The sequence below is a fragment of the Acanthochromis polyacanthus genome, chromosome 7 (assembly GCF_021347895.1).
Source record: "Acanthochromis polyacanthus isolate Apoly-LR-REF ecotype Palm Island chromosome 7, KAUST_Apoly_ChrSc, whole genome shotgun sequence".
NCBI classification, from domain to species: Eukaryota; Metazoa; Chordata; class Actinopteri; family Pomacentridae; genus Acanthochromis; species Acanthochromis polyacanthus.
The window spans coordinates 19537351-19555907 of record NC_067119.1 but is presented as its reverse complement, the minus strand read 5'-3'; the positions used below and the strand labels follow the sequence as shown (position 1 = coordinate 19555907).

General features: G+C 40.0%; 1 protein-coding gene across 1 annotated transcript in view; it reads right to left on the bottom strand.

Moving 5' to 3' along the window:
* Positions 1 to 9040, bottom strand: part of hip1rb (huntingtin interacting protein 1 related b) — a 29483-nt gene extending 20443 nt beyond the window's left edge. Inside the window, exon 1 of the mRNA XM_051950925.1 lies at positions 8685 to 9040. Coding sequence (XP_051806885.1) covers positions 8685 to 8777 — 93 coding nt within the window. The 5' untranslated portion in view covers positions 8778 to 9040. The remainder of the gene's footprint in view (positions 1 to 8684) is intronic.
* Between the last annotated feature and the right edge of the window lie 9517 nt (positions 9041 to 18557).

The window sequence follows — 18557 nt, the reverse complement described above, 5'->3', positions numbered from 1 at the left end:
GCGACAGCAGGAAGAGTGACAGAACCGCATAATGGATCTGCGTATCCTCTTAGACATTCACCTCTTTGAACCAGCCTCAGCTGCAGTACGCCCCAGCCACGAGGCAAAATCTGCTTAGTATGGTCATCTTACATTACAGTGTCCTCATCACGGTCACGTCCCATCTGTGCCAATAAAATTACCACTTCGTCCTTCAACTCTGGGTCCACCTGCTAAAACCTGCTTGAGCGAGATAATGAAGCCACTGCTGGCTTTACAGTCCTGCTTCCAGCCCTGTTCTATCACTTTATTTTGAGTAAAATTCAACTGATTGTTCAGCTCCAAGTGACTTTAAAAAAAAAACTGAGCTGCTAAAATTAATTTCTCGCTTTGATGCACAAGTTTAAAAGCAAAAGACCACCGTGTCATTGTAACTTTCACTTTTGTCAAATCATTTTCCCACAATGTATTGCAACAGCTGCTGTGGTTCAAGCTGTGATTTGGAAGCCATTTTTAAAAGGTAGTAAAATATTGTTAGTTTGAAAAAAGGGCTACTCAAATACATGAAAATACTGAAGGTGGCATCGTGTTTTTTGATTCTGTTCAGCTTAGATAATTCCCAAAAAATCCTGTGGCAACTTTAAACAATTTGCACAGCAGACAAACAACCATCCTTGATACAATCAAACACAGCTGACTGACATTGTCTTTGGGGGTCATAGAACAGAGATTCAAATCAGCCACTCACAAACAAATAATAGTTGCATAATAATCAAAGTAGCGGCTGGACAGCGCATTTACCCTGCACTACTGTGACGCCACCCACAGCTAAATCAGACTTGAAAAACTGTGTGTCCGTCCTGCCATGAGTCACAATTCAGTGCAGTGATTTCTATGAGAGACCAATGCTGAAAGGCAACAACGCAACCGAATAATAACTTCACTCTGCAGTCCATTGATGTGTCACAATCAATCAGGCCTGCAAGTCTTTGTTAGAACATTCAAGCAGAAAAAAATGTTGGGTGCAGCAGAAAGAAAGAGTAACAGGTAAAAGGACATAACATTATTAGAAATAATCTAAAAGTCTGAAAACTATGATTACTTTCAGGGCATGTGTCAAACTCTGGGCAACTGTCATCTACTTTGAAAACGGCACAGAACTGCACCACAAATGCAGATGTACTTATTTCATCTGCTGAGGCCTATCATATCTGTAGAATAACAGCAAACCAGCTTCACCATGTCAGCATTACGCAAGAGAATAATCCGACATCAGTTCAGGCTTTACTGCGGCAATATGTTCAAGCTCAGTGTCTGCTATGACAGTCTAAATGATTTTACTTGATAAAAAGGCGTTTAAAACATGAACACGTAACCATTATATCTAGTAGAGGTCGTACATGAAATACAACAGTGTAAGGCTGGTTGTCTGGTCTTATATTGAAACACTGGCTTAGAAATCTGTGTCACATCTTTGTTTAAACCATAATCGCATATCGGTGGCCGAGGCCCTTAATCCAACAAAACACCATAAAAGCCTCTTTAATACATTAGAAACCTGGGAGTCACCGCTCCACACACACAACCAGCAAACATACATGGCCACAGAAGAAAGCACAGAGGGGCTACTGTGGGTGAAAGCTGAGGTTCAGAGGGAGAGAGGAGTGTTCTGGTTAATTGGAGACTCCCCCCGCCTACTTCTGACGCAAATGAACTGCGAGTCCCTCGTTTACACAGGGCAAGTGCAGGGGGCTAGCATGGAGGTCTGTGCGACAATGAGGGGTTTGTTGGGGGAGGAAGGCCGACAGCTGGGGTAGAAGATTGGGTTGGATGGGGGCCGTGCTCTGGCACACAGAGGCTGGCACAGAGGCCTCAACAGATGGCTGCTGAGCAGCGAGGCTGCAGGGAGACTCGCATAGTACACCGAGAATGGCTGTCAGTCAGAAAGCAGCAATGAAAGGAACGGAAAGGAGAAGGACTTCTAATGCAGCAGAAGAGGTGGAGGGTGACAAACATACAGTTTACTATCAACATAGGTGCATGATGACTAGCTCCTGTCTGTATGGCAGCAGTGTAAACCACACACATTTGGAGGGAGCACTCCAGTGTAAACATCTTTGCATGCCTTCACACAAGGCCACTAGGGAGGCGATGGGCACAGAGATGAACCTAGAAACCCTTCAATTACCAGCAGGGCAGCAACTAATAGTTACTGTAACTAATCGGTCAAATACTTGCTTGATTATTCATTTGGTCTGCAAAATAACAAGAAAAAGTTTTGATATTTTGAGAAAATTTTTCATTTAAAAACTGTAATTTCCAAATTTCTAAAAAAAATTATAATAAATTACCATCCCTCTGAATTCCAAAACCCGAAAGCAGGTTTCTAAGATGTGTTGTTTTTCCAAAATGGCCAAATTACAGCTTTCATCAGAACCAGAAACCATAAAAACAAGGAGAGTCGGATTTTGTACTTTCTGGCCATCTCTGAACTACTCATTTGCGCCATCCCATTCCATTGAGAAATCAAAGCTTAAAACTGTGACATTTCATCACAATCACTTCATTGTGTGTGACATTTAAAATTGTCCAAAAAACAAACAGTCTGTTATAAGCAAAAACAAACAATACTGCGGTCCTAAACGCAACTGTGAAGCCATTAGTGACTCAACGGTGACCAACAGTCACGTGCCAAAAATTCAGACACCTTTCAGCTGAAGTGGGTTGGACTGCAGTCTGTGTTTGCATTAAGTAGACGGGAGGCGAGTAAAAATGTAGGCCGTAAAAAAATCTGTAGTTGGTAGGTTCCGCCTTTTTTAATATTGTAACAGCTGCGGTCACTTGGTAAAATGCTGTACAGGTGAATTCCAGGTCTGGAAAATAATTAATCAAATAAATCCAACTAAAATGTCACAGGAAAGCAAAGAAAATTGCCCAGAAAATGGCAACAACTTAATTTCTGCTAATCAACTTATCAATAAATCGACTAATCGTTGCAGCTCTTACTACTAGTTGTCTAATTTCCCTTAAATTGTACTACTGCTACTTCACTACTACCGTGAGAAAGCTTCTTGTTTGCAGAGCTCTGCTACCACACACACACGACACAAAGCCTCACTATCAGCCTGCACAGGTCACACACTGACTGATACCATTTCCTCATGTCATGGTGAAAATCAAGTCAGATGAAATCCAAACTTTCTACTAACAGAGCACTTTGGTCCGAGGGCTCCAGACATTCCGATACCGTCGACTGTGTGGCTGCAAAGCAACTCAGTGCTGCATCTGGTCCAGGCGTCAGTAAATCCCCCTGACCAGCAGAGAGGAGAAGTGAGAGGGAGGGATAGCCTGGACTAATCCCCAAGGCCGCCATAAGGTCTGTTGCCAGCTAGCATTACTGTTGTTACAGTGTTGCTCCACAGTCCAAACGCTGCTTAAATACCCCCCAACCTCGAAGCCTCTCTGCCTACCATGTCATCTCGGCCTTTCAGCAGCGTGTCCATGTGCTTGGACATCCTGGTTAAAGAGATCAAGTGAAGTCAATGAAGTCAACGCGGCGACGCTCCATCTAAACTGCTTCTCACTGGACATAATGCCCCGAGGCAGGAACACTTATTGCAGGTCCTTATCAGCTTAATTCAACAGACTGCTGCTGAGGGGATCTGGCTGACAAGGTCACAAACAGACGTTAACACAGCTCACACCTATTAGCCGTAGTTTGCTGCATGTAGCACTGTTATCAAAGGCAACAACCAACCAGTATAATCAGCAGAGGAAAAGCCATATGAAGGGTTAAATATCCTTGCTGCTTTGGTATTTCATCAACTTCTTATTGTGTTGTTTCCCTCTTCTCCTTCCGTGTCCCTTTTCTGATTAAACAAGTGCAGCCTCTCCCAAATCAACACAGGCAATAAAGCTAGCTTGAGCCAATGCTGGATGTCTCGTTCTCTTTCTAACTGCTAAACCGTCCTAACAGAAAGGACACTGCACATGCCACACTCGTGCAAACTGTACAAACACAAATAAACTCCCAAAAATGCAATGGAGGCAAAGGCGATATACGGTACCTAAAAGCACTCTCCAAGCCCACAAGCCACACGTGTTGTTCATTTGCCGCTCTGCAGACTTGAAATCCTGCAGATTTATTGTTTTATTCACTCCTAATGCTAAAAACACCCATGAAAGGAAGAATTTATTAAATTGGAGTGAACAGAAAGCTGAACTTTTATCGCACCGTGTCCAAGAAGGAACAGGTGACACCAATAAAAGCTACAGGTCAAACAAAACGTATGTTCACTTTATAGAGAAAACATCCTCAGCAAGCATTACCATGAAAAACATGTCAACAAAGGCAGAACGGACAGATGACCTTATGAAAGAGTGAATGAGTGAAGAGAAGCATTGAATGGCAGCACAGATGGGGATGGTGATTTTGTAGTTATTGGGTTATGATTCACTTTTATCTTCAATTAAATTATGTATATTACATTAAAATATTCAACAAAAGATAAGCTGTTCTTTCACAACCAGAAGTTTCTTAAGCGGTTTGCTGAGCTGACCAGTTAGCTCGTGATTCACATGATGGTCACGATGTCAATTTAATGGAAGCCAGCACGATGTCACACTTACAGTAAGATAATGATGATACTGTGATTACGGGCATTAATGGTGTGCTAATGTCTGTTTAACACAAGAATGTTACAGGCAACATATACTAGAACTTGTAAATAATGAAAGAGCGTTAAATGTTTTGCATACAGGGATATTAATTATGAACACTTATTAGCATGAACTATATGGGGGAAAACTATAGTGATTATTTTTACAGAAATGGCTCACAAAATAAGTGTTAATTTTTGCATTTCCACTGAAACAACTATAAAAACCATGATGTGATTTTTTTTTGCAGCATATGGACTTGTACCAAAAAAGCATGTTCCCTTACATCTGGAGAATAAGATTTGCAGGCTGGGGCACCTCTGTTTAACTTAGGTTTAACTTACTTACTGGAATACTGGATTTGCCTATACTGTGATTCTGACAGTAATAAGAATATTTGCTGAGAGTTAGCATTTAGTGAAGCTTCATGCGGACAAAAATGACAAATGTATTTGCAGGAATGCTTGATTAGAAATATTTAGAGATAATAGCTTGAATCCCCTCTTTGTTTTTTGCTAAACTCTAACACGAAATCTCACTACAAAGACAAAATTACGTTACACAAAGTTACAAAGTTAGGTCACACATCAGTAAATGCAGGATTCTGATATTTGTAGGGGGGTCTGACCTAAATAAATTACAACTTGGACCCTAAGAGAGACAAAAACAATAGGTCGAAAAATTTCTATATGTCATTTTACTTGTAACAGTGGATACGGTAATAGAAAGATTTTACATACACGCCTGGAATAATTTTATATGATGATTTCAGACACCCCTGTAGTGGTCCGTACCATTTCTTAACCTTGACATAATTGAACTCCCACTGCCAACATTGGGTCTGTTAATTGTTAATGTAAGTAGCTAAATTGTCTTTACACACTTTGCTTTCTTATCATCTAAATTAGTTTTTTGAATCAGCTTATGTCAAATGCACACAGATTAACGCTAACATTAGCTAGCTGCCTTAACTTATGATAATTTACTAGCTGCCTAATGTTAGCTAGCTGATAGCTCATCCTTTCATTGCTGGCTAAATAGCTAGCTAGCTGTGTCTTTTTTTTAAACCAATATAAAATATCATCTATTTTCTAATGTTAGCTAACAATAACAGTCTTTTGTGTTGCTATTGTGGCTTATTTAGACTTTTGTTTTTTTTAAATTTGTGTTTTTAGTTATCCCTGTCATACGTTTTCTCTAATGAATGCAGAAGTTATACCTTGTTGAGTAAGTGAATAATATTAAAATCCATGTCTACTGACAACTGAGTAGTTGTATCAGTTCAAATACAATATATGAATACTTTCTGTATAATGTAGGGGTCAACTGATAAGTTATTTTTATGTTGTTGCTTTTTTTTCTCAGCATTGACACCAATTATTAGTTATCAAGGAGACCAGTAACCAATGAACTAACATTAGCAGTTAAAATTAAATTCTCAAAATACAAACTGAGACAAATTCCAACACAACACTTCTTGAAAAGTCAGAATTTATGTTTTTGATATGTTTAATTAAAAGAGAGCAACAAGAGAACGACATTTATGCTCCAGTCTTGATAAACTATTACTTGTGGCGTGTAACCAATGAGATAATGTTGTGGGTTGAACATTGATCAAGACTGCAGAGCGAATACAGAGAAACATAAGTGGCTGAATTAGAGTTAAAGCAGCTCATCTTTATATCTATTTTAATCAGGAATTGGTTGGAAAATAGATATACTGATAATTGGAAAAGTCACGAATATCACATCAGGTAATTCAATAATTGGTGGATTCCTACTATATTGAACTCAGATTAGATTTCCGTCACAAAGTCAGCATGAACGTGAAGCGTGGTGGAGACATGACACTTTTTTGTGCTAAAAACTTGTAAGAATTAGGTCTTAGAGATAATAATGCAGCCTCTCCTTTCTGTGTCTGACATGACAGCTTCACACAGGAGGGTAGTTTGGTGAGTTTTACAGTTACGAACAGATGTTTTCAGCCTGAAATCCAAAAGTTAGTCTATTTGATTCATCATCGTCATCATCATCATCTCCGGACTGCTGACGTTGAGTTAAACAAACACACTGTTAGGTTGTAAGACTTTAAGTTCACTGAAGCAGGCGCCTGCAGGCCACTGACTTTCCTTTGTAACTTGACCTTCCCGACTGTCAGTTTATAATTCGCACTCCGTTTAATGCACGAAAACATCCTCACCAAAGTGCTTTTAATTCTCTCTGCTCTCCTACTCGGGAGCTGTGTTTACCCTCCAGTACTCCCACCCTCCTCCTCCTCCTCCTCTCTCATGGGTGCTCGCTTGGGCAACAGGACTGAGGGAAGGCAAACACTACAGCGCGCTCACAAACACACAGGACGCTGTGTGAGACGTTTCACCTTGGTACCGAGGTCAACATGAAAAGCAGAGAAGGCAGGAGAGAGTGGAGTGAGAGTAAAAGAGCAGTAGAGGAGTTTCTGTCGAAGCACTGGGTGAATCAGCAGAAACTCTGAGAGACAAGAGAAATGTAGAAGCTCCCTCCTACACACAAACACCTCTTTAATATAACACAACTAAAAGAGCCCAAGTGTCATTTTAAATCTTGCTTATTCCGTGTATACTGGAGCACTAGTTGAATCCACTACACTGCCTGCAGTAAAATGTTGATTTTATGGGCTAGTACAAAAGAGTTTTACTAATTTAAATGTTTACACGCCATCGGGAGTCTTTATGTGCTCACTTTATTTGCATGTTGCCCAGTGAATCCCTTCAGTTGAGCAGCAGTGACTTGCTTCCCTGAGGCTGAACTCTGCAGCCTTGTATTAACAAGAATATCAGCTCAAAGCATTTCACACCACTGTGAATATGCTGCGAGTCTGCTTCAACGTACCTTGTGCAATGTGGAAACTAGCTAAACAACAATGCCGAGGTCTGAAGGCAAAACTGTGCCTTCTTGCTGCCATTTGGTGTTCGAATCAACAAATATGCTGCAATACTGAACAAGAGAATGCACGACGGTGGAGAAGGAACAGGCTGAAGGATTATTTTACCTACTTATGACCATGATTAGAATATTGAATGTATTTTATTCTGACTAATTTAGCAGCACCTCAGCTCCACCTCTCCACACGTGCTTCTAAAGCAAATAAAACATTGACAAGGAGACATAAACACGCCCAGCGAGGGAAAAAGCTCAACCCAATTCCAGATAGCACATTACTGGAGGTGCTGTAAAGCCTGAACACCCAGGCAGCTGCTCAACAGTTTGTTTAGTTACTCAACCTCCTTTGAATCTCACATTTCCCAGTCAGACCAGGGTGTGTTGCGCTTCCCTTTAAACTGTGGCTCCATCAAGGCTCGCTTTGGTTTTTGTCTGTAAGAAGAAAGTCAACAATGCTATGGATTGTCTGCACTACTTCTTCCTGCTGTACGAGGAGGTTTTCTTGGTGTGCAAGCGCTGTGAAGTAACTGCCAGAAACCACAAAGCACCTGTTGTATGAGGTTCCTTCAGCGGGGCACAATCTTAACAGAAAGTGAGGATAATGTATCAACGCTCCATGTTTCCTGCTTGTGAAAAGGAGGCAGGTAAAGGCAGAAAGAAATGCCAGCAATGGAGGAGAGGTGGTCAAACAGGAAGGACAAGATGAGCATGATCCCAATGGACAGAGGAATGAATGGCGTGACCGAGCAGAGTTGACTTTGAGTCTTCTTGAAAATAATAATCCTCACAATTAGGCTTAAATGTTTGCATTTTAGGATGTTTTAAAGCACATGTCTGCCTCTGTGGAGCACATGTGCCCTCATTTTCAGCTCTTACAGTGAAATTCCCTCACACTGCAGCAGTTAAAGTTGACATTTAAAAACAAGGCTGTCCTCTTGGGGCTTTTATGGATGTTTTACAGGAGAATTTACTTGAAGCTGCGATACCTTGAACACTTCATTCACTCACTCAGCTCAGTTTGGAGACGGTGGCCTATGCGGTAAAGCCACAGCAGGCCTGAAAAAAGGTTTCACATCCCACAGCCAGCATTGATTTAACCCACCTTCCCATTTTTTAAAAATATTTACCTGCTGCTTGTCAAAATGCTCCCTCTCCGCTCCGAGGTTGGCCTCAGTCCTCCTGCTTTTCACCCGAGTGGGCACCTGTCTAATGCTGTTCATCCTCTATTTTTTTCACAACGTCGCTTTCAGCAGGAATTAGTTACAATCCGTGCTTTGTGAAAACGCAGAAAAAGACGTCCGATACGAAAGCGGTGTGTCGTCCTGCTTCCTCTATGTGCGCTCCGGGCTGCGGACATCTCCAAGCTGCGACTTCATTACTGCTGATGCGACGCGGCTGAAGGAGGAAAAGCGAGTGCGAGTGTTTGCATTACGTGGACGGATCCTCCCCCAAGGTGGAGGAAATCATCATCATCATCACCATCATCATCACGTCTTCTGCCGCCGACATCCTCCCACATGCAGCTCGTTTCTTTCCACTCACAACTCCATGTTCACATCATCCCTTGTCACTGTCTCGGTTTTTATTGTGTCTTTTCCACTCCCTGTCCTCCTCATCCATTTAAATGACGCCATTTCAGTGAAACCAACCCCCCCACGAGGATTATTTCTGAGCTATGTTTCACTCTTATAATCCCGACATTGCATCTGGTTTCACCACAATCCAGCAGTATGTGACAGAAACCAGGAAATAGCGCTCAGATGTTAATCAGAGAACGTGCCTATCAGGTTAACTGGCAACACAAAAACATTTTTTAAAACTGTATGTTCTTAGAAATATAACACAGATCGCTATATGCATTAAACAGCGATGTTATGTTATGAAAACAACATTTTTAATTGTTCCCTATGAGGCTACTGTCACGTTTTGCTCACTGTGGCTTCATTTTCATTGCAATATAAAGTCTTACACCTCTATGGAAACACATTTGCCCATATGTTTAACCCATATTTGAAAAAGAAAAGACTACATGCTAATTAAGACATTTTGTTACTTGCATTTTTCTTCTGTTTTCATATTACAAAGCCTGCAATTCAACCCAAAAATCTGAAAAAAGTTGGGACCAATGGGACATTTTTTGCTCCTGTCACAGTTTTCCTCACTGTAGGATCATTTTTCACCACAATATAAAGTCCTTCACCTCTGTGGAAACGCTACATCTGCCCTTATGTGTAACTCATATTTGAAAAAGAATAGACTCTACATGCTAAAATATTTTACTACTTGCATTTTTATTTTATTTTCATACTACACAGCCTGCAGTTCAACAGATAAATCTGAAAAAGTTGAGTCCAATGAGGCCTTTTTTGGTCTAATCACTTGTTTGCTCTCTGTGGGCTTATTTTCATCCAAGTCCTGCACCTCTACGGAAACAATACACCTCCTGCTAGAAGTGCAATGTTTCAAAAATGTATTATGTGCAATGTGAAACATAGTGTATAGAGGCAGACATCGTTTTTAAGTAAGAAGGGGAAAAAGTTGAACTTTGATGATTATTTTACAAAAATGGAAAACTCCTCAAATCAACATAAACAACATTTTTCAAAGTGCCCATATGTGTACCCAGTATTTGAAGAAATAAAGACTGTACATGCAAAAGATATTTTGTTACTTGCATATTTCTTTTGTTTTCATGGGACACAGCCTGCAGTTCAATCAAAGGCCCGAAAAAGTTGATCACATTTTTGGCTCTGATCAAGTTTTTGGCCACTGTGGGCTCGTTTTCACTGCAATATAAAGTCCTGGAAACAGCACAACCATGACTAGAGACAAAAATAGAGACAAAAATGTCTCAGACATATATATTATGCATAATATGACACATTTGCAGTGGCAAAAATGAAAGGTAACAAAAAATTTGATCTCTATGATTATTTTACAAAAACTGAAAAAAAAATGGAATCTACGTGTACAAAGTTTTTGGAAGTGCCCATATGTGTAACCAATATTTGAAAAAGAAAAAGACACTACATGTCATAGATATTTTACTAATGACATTTTAATTAGTTTCAATACTACACAGCCTGCAGTTTAGCCAAAATATCTCCACATTTTTGGCACATGATTGTTTGGTCACAGTTGTGCCAGTGAACATATTTTATTTTGTTGTTGTTTTTGCTTGTAACAGAATCTTATTAGAGCAGTTTTTATTTTTTTAAATGAATGGATAAAGAGATTTTGTTGGCATATCATGATTTTAAGGGTAGATTTAGTTCTGTTGTCTAATAGAAAGTTTCTAAAGAAGATTTTTTTTTCTTTTTACAGTTTCCTGCTCTGATAAATTGTGTTATTTTGGTGATTTTTATTAAACAACATGTCATTCAAACCTACCAGCAGGGTTTAAAGGGTTAATATAACTTACTGGATCTTACCAGCTAATAGGTTGGCCCCATAGTGTCCATACACCTTGCAAAGAAATCATGACTGCTTGTTTCCATTGAATTAAAAATTTAAGCCTTCAGGATCAGGTGGAAATTGGGCGGAACAGATCAATATTAACTTTACGATTCTTTCCCTTCATGACGACAGAATGTTGTGTATATTTACTCGAGGATGTCCTCATCACATTAAGCTGCAGGTCCTTTATTAGGAGGCTCAAAGCTTTAAAAGGTCAATCAAATGTGTTTCCTTTGATTGTTTAATTCTCCTTGAGAGTCACTTATTTTCTTCATCTTTAGGTAAGGTCTGCTAATAATTTGCCCGCTTAATAAATTAATGAACAAATACTGTGTCCTGTGCTTTTCCGAGTTTTACACAACAAACCATATGACCTGTGGCATGTGGAAAAACCTGACTGCCTATCCACTCCGTCTTTTATCATTTAACAGCTTCAGCCCAAACATTCAGAAACAACTGTAGGATCCACCAGCCAATATCAACAATGAAACAGAACCAGGACATGGTTTTGTTTATTCCCCTACCTAAAACTCTGGAGTCCTAGCACCTCTGCAGCCACAGGATGGAGACGGGCTCCCCTTTTGATCAGTGAAGCAAGAGGGACACCAGGACACCACGCCTGATGTGGGACATGTCTGGCATGGGAGTGCGAAGCACCAAGTCAGCAGGAAAGGATTCCCCCCAATACAGACCTCCAGGATGTGTATTGGACCTGTCTTAGCAAGAGGCTGGCTCAAAACCCCCAAATACCACCAAGCCTCCAAGGAACCAAATTGATGGCCATAAAAATTCTGACTGATTCCTGAATCACAGAAGAGAGGAAGCTCAGAAACCTGGAGGATCACTTCAAAGACATTCCATTCACAGACAAAGGAACTCTGGACTCACCTCAAAGCTAACAAAGACAATCATCTCCCAATTCTGGACAAAACTCCTTTTATGTACATCCATTTCACCAAACAAGTGAACTTTTTAATGACTTCAGGATTAATCTACCTCCTGCCTTACTTTTAATATTTTATTCCTCCTGATTAGTATCAATGTCATAATTTTAACATGTCTGCCGATCACATATGAGCATGTTTGGTATCATTTTAATCAGCTATCTATCAGTAATGCTCCTAGATAAATCATGTTCACCAAATTTCAATATTTTGGAAAGTTATAGAAATTACCTGAAAATGTAACTCTGTGAGGGACCTCTGGACCTCAGCCCTCCCTGACGGAGGATGTACCAGACCCCTGCTGAGTTAATGATATGCAAAGGCCCACTTTAAAAGACCACATCTGAAAGCACCACTTTGAGTTCTCCTGAATTTTGAAGTCGACTTGCTATCCATCACTCTGAGGCTCCACTCTGTCCATCGTTTTTCTGACCTGCTTCCACAGGCCGACTGGACTGCACACATCATCGTCACCTTCATCATCATCATCATCATCATCGGCACGCAAGTACCTTTCAATCACTGAATACTTGGTGCATTCCTCTAAATTCTTAGATTCCCTAAAACCATTCATTTTGCAAACTTTCACGTTGGCATTTCCTAAAAGTTGCAGCTGTTTTCAGGTGTGGTCTTCTAATTCCTTCCTCCCAGAACGCCATATTACACACGTGGACAAAATTGTTGGTACCCCTCAGTTAAAGAAGGAAAAACCCACAATTCTCACTGAAATCACTTGAAACTCACAAAAGTAACAATAAGTAAAAATTTATTGAAAATTAAATAATCAAAATCAGCCATCACTTTTGAATTGTTGATTAACATAATTATTTAAAAAAACAAACTAATGAAATAGGGCTGGACAAAAATGATGGTACCCATAACTTAATATTTTGTTGCACAACCTTTTGAGGCAATCACTGCAATTAAACGATTTCTGTATTTGTCAATGAGCGTTCTGCAGCTGTCAACAGGTATTTTGGCCCACTCCTCATGAGCAAACAGCTCCAGTTGTCTCAGGTTTGATGGGTGTCTTCTCCAAATGGCATGTTTCAGCTCCTTCCACATATGTTCAATGGGATTCAGATCTGGGCTCATAGAAGGCCACTTTAGAATAGTCCAACGCTTTTCTCTCAGCCATTCTTGGGTGTTTTTGGCTGTGTGTTTTGGATCGTTGTCCTGTTGGAAGACCCATGACCTGCGACTGAGACCAAGCTTTCTGACACTAGGCAGCACATTTCTCTCCAGAATGCCTTGATAGTCTTCAGATTTCATCGTACCTTGCGCACTTTCAAGACACCCTGTGCCAGATGCAGCAAAGCAGCCCCAAAACATTACTGAGCCTCCTCCATGTTTCACCGTAGGGACAGTGTTCTTTTCTTCGTATGCTTGGTTTTTGAGTCTATGAACATAGAGTTGATGTGCCTTACCAAAAAGCTCCAGTTTGGTCTCATCTGTCCAAAGGACATTCTCCCAGAAGCTTTGTGGCTTGTCAACATGCATTTTTGCAAATTCCAGTCTGGCTTTTTTATGAGTTTTTTTCAGCAGTGGTGTCCTCCTTGGTCGTCTCCCATGAAGTCCACTTTGGCTCAAACAACGACGAATGGTGCGATCTGACACTGATGTACCTTGGCCTTGGAGTTCACCTTTAATTTCTTTGGAGGTTGCTCTGGGCTCTTTGGATACAATTCCAACGATCTGTCTCTTCAATTTGTCATCAATTGTCCTCTTGCGGCCACGTCCAGGGAGGTTGGCTACTGTCCCGTGGGTCTTGAACTTCTGAATAATATGAGCCACTGTTGTCACAGGAACTTCAAGCTGTTTAGAGATGGTCTTATAGCCTTTACCTTTAAGATGTTTGTCTATAATTTTTTTCAGATGTCCTGGGACAATTCTCTCCTTCGCTTTCTGTTGTCCATGTTCAGTGTGGTACACACCTTTTCACCAAACAGCAGGGTGACTACTTGTCTCCCTTTAAATAGGCAGACTGACTGATTATGAGTTTGGAAACACCTGTGATGTCAATTAAATGACACACCTGAGTTAATCATGTCACTCTGGTCCAATAGTTTTCAATCTTTTATAGAGGTACCATCATTTTTGTCCAGGCCTGTTTCATTAGTTTGTTTTTTTAAATAATTATGTTAATCAACAATTGAAAAGTAATGGCTGTTTTTGATTATTTAATTTTCAATAAATTTTTATTTATTGTTACCTTTGTGAGTTTCAAGTGATTTCAGTGAGAATTGTGGGTTTTTCCTTCTTTAACTGAGGGGTACCAACAATTTTGTCCACGTGTGTATAACGTAATATTCTCCCAATATTGCGTCGTAATATTGTACTCTATTCCTTTCCTTCCCAGTCATTCACATTCCGCTATTTGTTTGCTTTGTGTTAGTGTTTTGTGTTGTATGTGTGTTGTTGTGCTCTTAGTTGATAGATTTCATTAATCATACTTAGTTGTTGTTGTCCTGTTGTTGTTAGTAAATAAATGTTTTAGTTACTAAATCCAGTTGACTCAATGGTTTATTGTTCACATTTTGGTCCCTAACTTGTATTTGATTCCAGCTACAGCTACCGAAATTCTACTCATAATCTTATTGAGCTAAAATAATTCCCTTGATTACTTTATGAGGTTTTTCTTGTCTGCAGCAAGAGATGTTTCAGATGCTGCATTATTATTTTTAGGCTAACTCAAATATTTCGCTGGCCGAAAACTAGTTAGACTACTTAATAATTCTGCACAAAGTAATCTTAACCCTATTTACCGTAACATTTCATTATTTGGTGGAGAAACAATTTAAACTTTACAAACACATATTAAGAAATCCTACACATCCTACACAACGCACATTTAGAAATAAAGCTAGAAAATCAGTCCAACATAGGAAACGGCACTGTGTATTCATATTTTATTATTTCACTTTAAATGGAGGGTATGGCAAACCACCAGCAGACAAACAACCAAACAAACTACCCCTTCAGCCACTTCATATGTACATTTCAGTCTTTGTCTGCTCTCTTCAAGGTTGTGAAACTGGAATGTCATGTTCGTTACGCTGGGTGGAGCAGCAACCATCATGTTTTGTTCCCAGGTATGCAGGTGAAGGCAACACAAGGGCTGATGGGACAACAGTGGAAGAGGACAGAAGCACATGTCTGCCCTGCAGGCTAAACTGGCTCTTTCACATTCTTTTCTGTCCTGTTTGAAAACTGCACACACTCATGAGCAGATTATGAGCTGGCAGGACATAAGCTACATGTATCCAAAGATAAATTACTGAAGGACATGTGTCGTATGTCAAAAGACTGCAACATTATAAGTCATGTGAAGATAAATCAGTGATCATTCCTGTTGGTATGTGGTGAAAAGTTTTGTTCCCACACTGTTGATAACTGTGTCTATTTCCGTTTTAAAGCCTTTTTCATTAAATGCAAAAATTTTTGTTGTTGTAATTCTGTCATTTTTTTGAGAAGGGCAAACTGATCATTGATCAAATTCTTAGCAACAGTTCCTCCTACAACTCCTCCTCTTCATTCATCCTCCTACTTCTCAACACACGTCTGTTTGTTTTAGTCACAGAGCCTTTTGCAAATTAATGAGAACAGGATTTGCAGCTCCATAGTTGCTGATGGCATCTTTCATGTAAAATACACTCACACTTTTGTGTTTTTACAAAAAATGAGTTTCAGGAAAGCACCCTACAGATTGCGTAATCTCTAAAACGTGTGTTTAAAGCAACATTTTCTAATGATATTCATGATATTCACTAGACAGCAGCAGAGGTTAACATATTGTCAGTGGGGTGCCTCTTCATGTCTTCTGATTGTAGAATCTAATTGTTAAATCCTGCGAAAGCATAAACCAGTTCAATCTTCACAATGAGTGGCTGATAAAACATGACAGAAGCTGAGAAGGTTTAAAAAAAAAGGATTAAAAAATCTGATTAAGTGATGAAATCCACAAACAAAACAAGTTTCTTTCAAAGTTTGATTCCTCGCGTTTCTCAAATATTTTCTAAATTACAGATTAGACTCAAATCTCAGGGCAAAACTACTTGTTTTTTCATGAGTAAATTCATAAAGTATAGATAAACATATACAAAAATTCAGTTGATGCCAAAGTGCATATTTGAACCTCTTAAAGGGGAACTTCGGTTTTTTTCAACCTGGGGTCTGTTTTCATATGTCATTTCATACATGTGTGTGATGGAGAAATGAATTTTCGACATAGCTCCAGTTTTTAGCCAGGCAGGCAGCTTAGGAGCTCAGCTAGCAGCTCAGCTAGCGAAAAGTATGAGGTAACTTGCCCCCCTGCTTTAAAGTCCACCCTAACGTGCTTTTTTCCCCCACACTGACCAGCTCGGATAGTCTCAACGAGTGTCCCACAACATACTGGAGATGAAAAGTGAACGAAAACCTCCACATTACCTGGCGATCGCTATTTGTTGTGGTCTGTATCCAAATCTCACGACGCTCGAAAGCAAATCTCGTTCCAAAATCGCACGATAGCTCGGGCCAAAACACCGGTTTTGGCACGAGCTATCGTGCGAGCTATCGTGTGATTTCGCGAACTATCGCGTGATTTCGGAACAAGATTTGCTTTCTAGCGTCCTGAGCTTTGGATACAGACCACAACAAATAGCGATCGCCAAGTAATGTGGAAGTTTTCATTCACTTCTCATCTTTAGTATGTTGTGGGACACTCGTTGAGACTATCTGAGCCGGTCAGTGTGGGGGAAAAAAGCACGTTCAAAATTCTCATCAAGATTGGCATGTCCAGACAAGCTGCCTCTTGGTTTGCTGATTATTTGGAAAGTAGGACACAATGTGTTCAAATGGGTGGAGTTAGTTCTACTTTTCTTGAGGTCACAAAAGGCGTACCTCACGGCTCAGTCTTAGGACCCATTCTGTTTTCAATTTACATTTATTGATCTGTGTGCAAAGTCTGCCAAATGCCTCATATCATCTCTTTACGGATGACTCTGTAATTTACTGCTGGTCACATTCAATTGCACAGGCATTTGAATTCTTACAATCCACCTTTGATGCAGTGCAGTTTGGTCTGGACAAATTGAAAATGGTTCTAAATGTAGAAAAATCCAAACTGATACTTTTTTCAAATTCATCTGTTCCTTCGGAGGAGTTCCCCTCAATTAGAACTGCCCATGGTAAAACTATAGAATAGCTCACCAGTTACAAGTACCTGGGATTAACTATTGATGAGGACCTTTCTCTCAAAGTTAATGTCAAAAATCCAATCTCTAAATTAAGGATGAGTCTGGTAAATACTTGTAAATAGCAAAGGATATAGGAATTGTGGATAATCATGCGAAATTGAATGAATGGGCGACATGTGACAGCAGTACCAAAAGGTGTGCTATTTTCTTCATCATATCTATCTATCTATCTATCTATGGTGTTGTCATGCTAAGATCTTCACTTACGTTTGGAATCATGTACACATTTTTGGTCTGGTTTTTTACACGCACATGTATCCGTTGACTCTGTTTGTCATTCTCTGAATCATCTTTTTGCTGGTCTACATCCTTTGCAGTATGATGATGCCACCATCAGGCTTCACAGTAGATACACACGTGGACAAAATTGTTGGTACCCCTCAGTTAAAGAAGGAAAAACCCACAATTCTCACTGAAATCACTTGAAACTCACAAAAGTAACAATAAATAAAAATGTATTGAAAATTAAATAATCAAAATCAGCCATCACTTTTGAATTGTTGATTAGCATAATTATTTAAAAAAACAAACTAATGAAATAGGGCTGGACAAAAATGATGGTACCCATAACTTAATATTTTGTTGCACAACCTTTTGAGGCAATCACTGCAATTAAACGATTTCTGTATTTGTCAATGAGCGTTCTGCAGCTGTCAACAGGTATTTTGGCCCACTCCTCATGAGCAAACAGCTCCAGTTGTCTCAGGTTTGATGGGTGTCTTCTCAAAATGGCATGTTTCAGCTCCTTCCACATATGTTCAATGGGATTCAGATCTGGGCTCATAGAAGGCCACTTTAGAATAGTCCAACGCTTTTCTCTCAGCCATTCTTGGGTGTTTTTGGCTGTGTGTTTTGGATCGTTGTCCTGTTGGAAGACCCATGACCTGCGACTGAGACCAAGCTTTCTGACACTAGGCAGCACATTTCTCTCCAGAATGCCTTGATAGTCTTCAGATTTCATCGTACCTTGCACACTTTCAAGACACCCTGTGCCAGATGCAGCAAAGCAGCCCCAAAACATTACTGAGCCTCCTCCATGTTTCACCGTAGGGACAGTGTTCTTTTCTTCGTATGCTTGGTTTTTGAGTCTATGAACATAGAGTTGATGTGCCTTACCAAAAAGCTCCAGTTTGGTCTCATCTGTCCAAAGGACATTCTCCCAGAAGCTTTGTGGCTTGTCAACATGCATTTTTGCAAATTCCAGTCTGGCTTTTTTATGAGTTTTTTTCAGCAGTGGTGTCCTCCTTGGTCGTCTCCCATGAAGTCCACTTTGGCTCAAACAACGACGAATGGTGCGATCTGACACTGATGTACCTTGGCCTTGGAGTTCACCTTTAATTTCTTTGGAGGTTGCTCTGGGCTC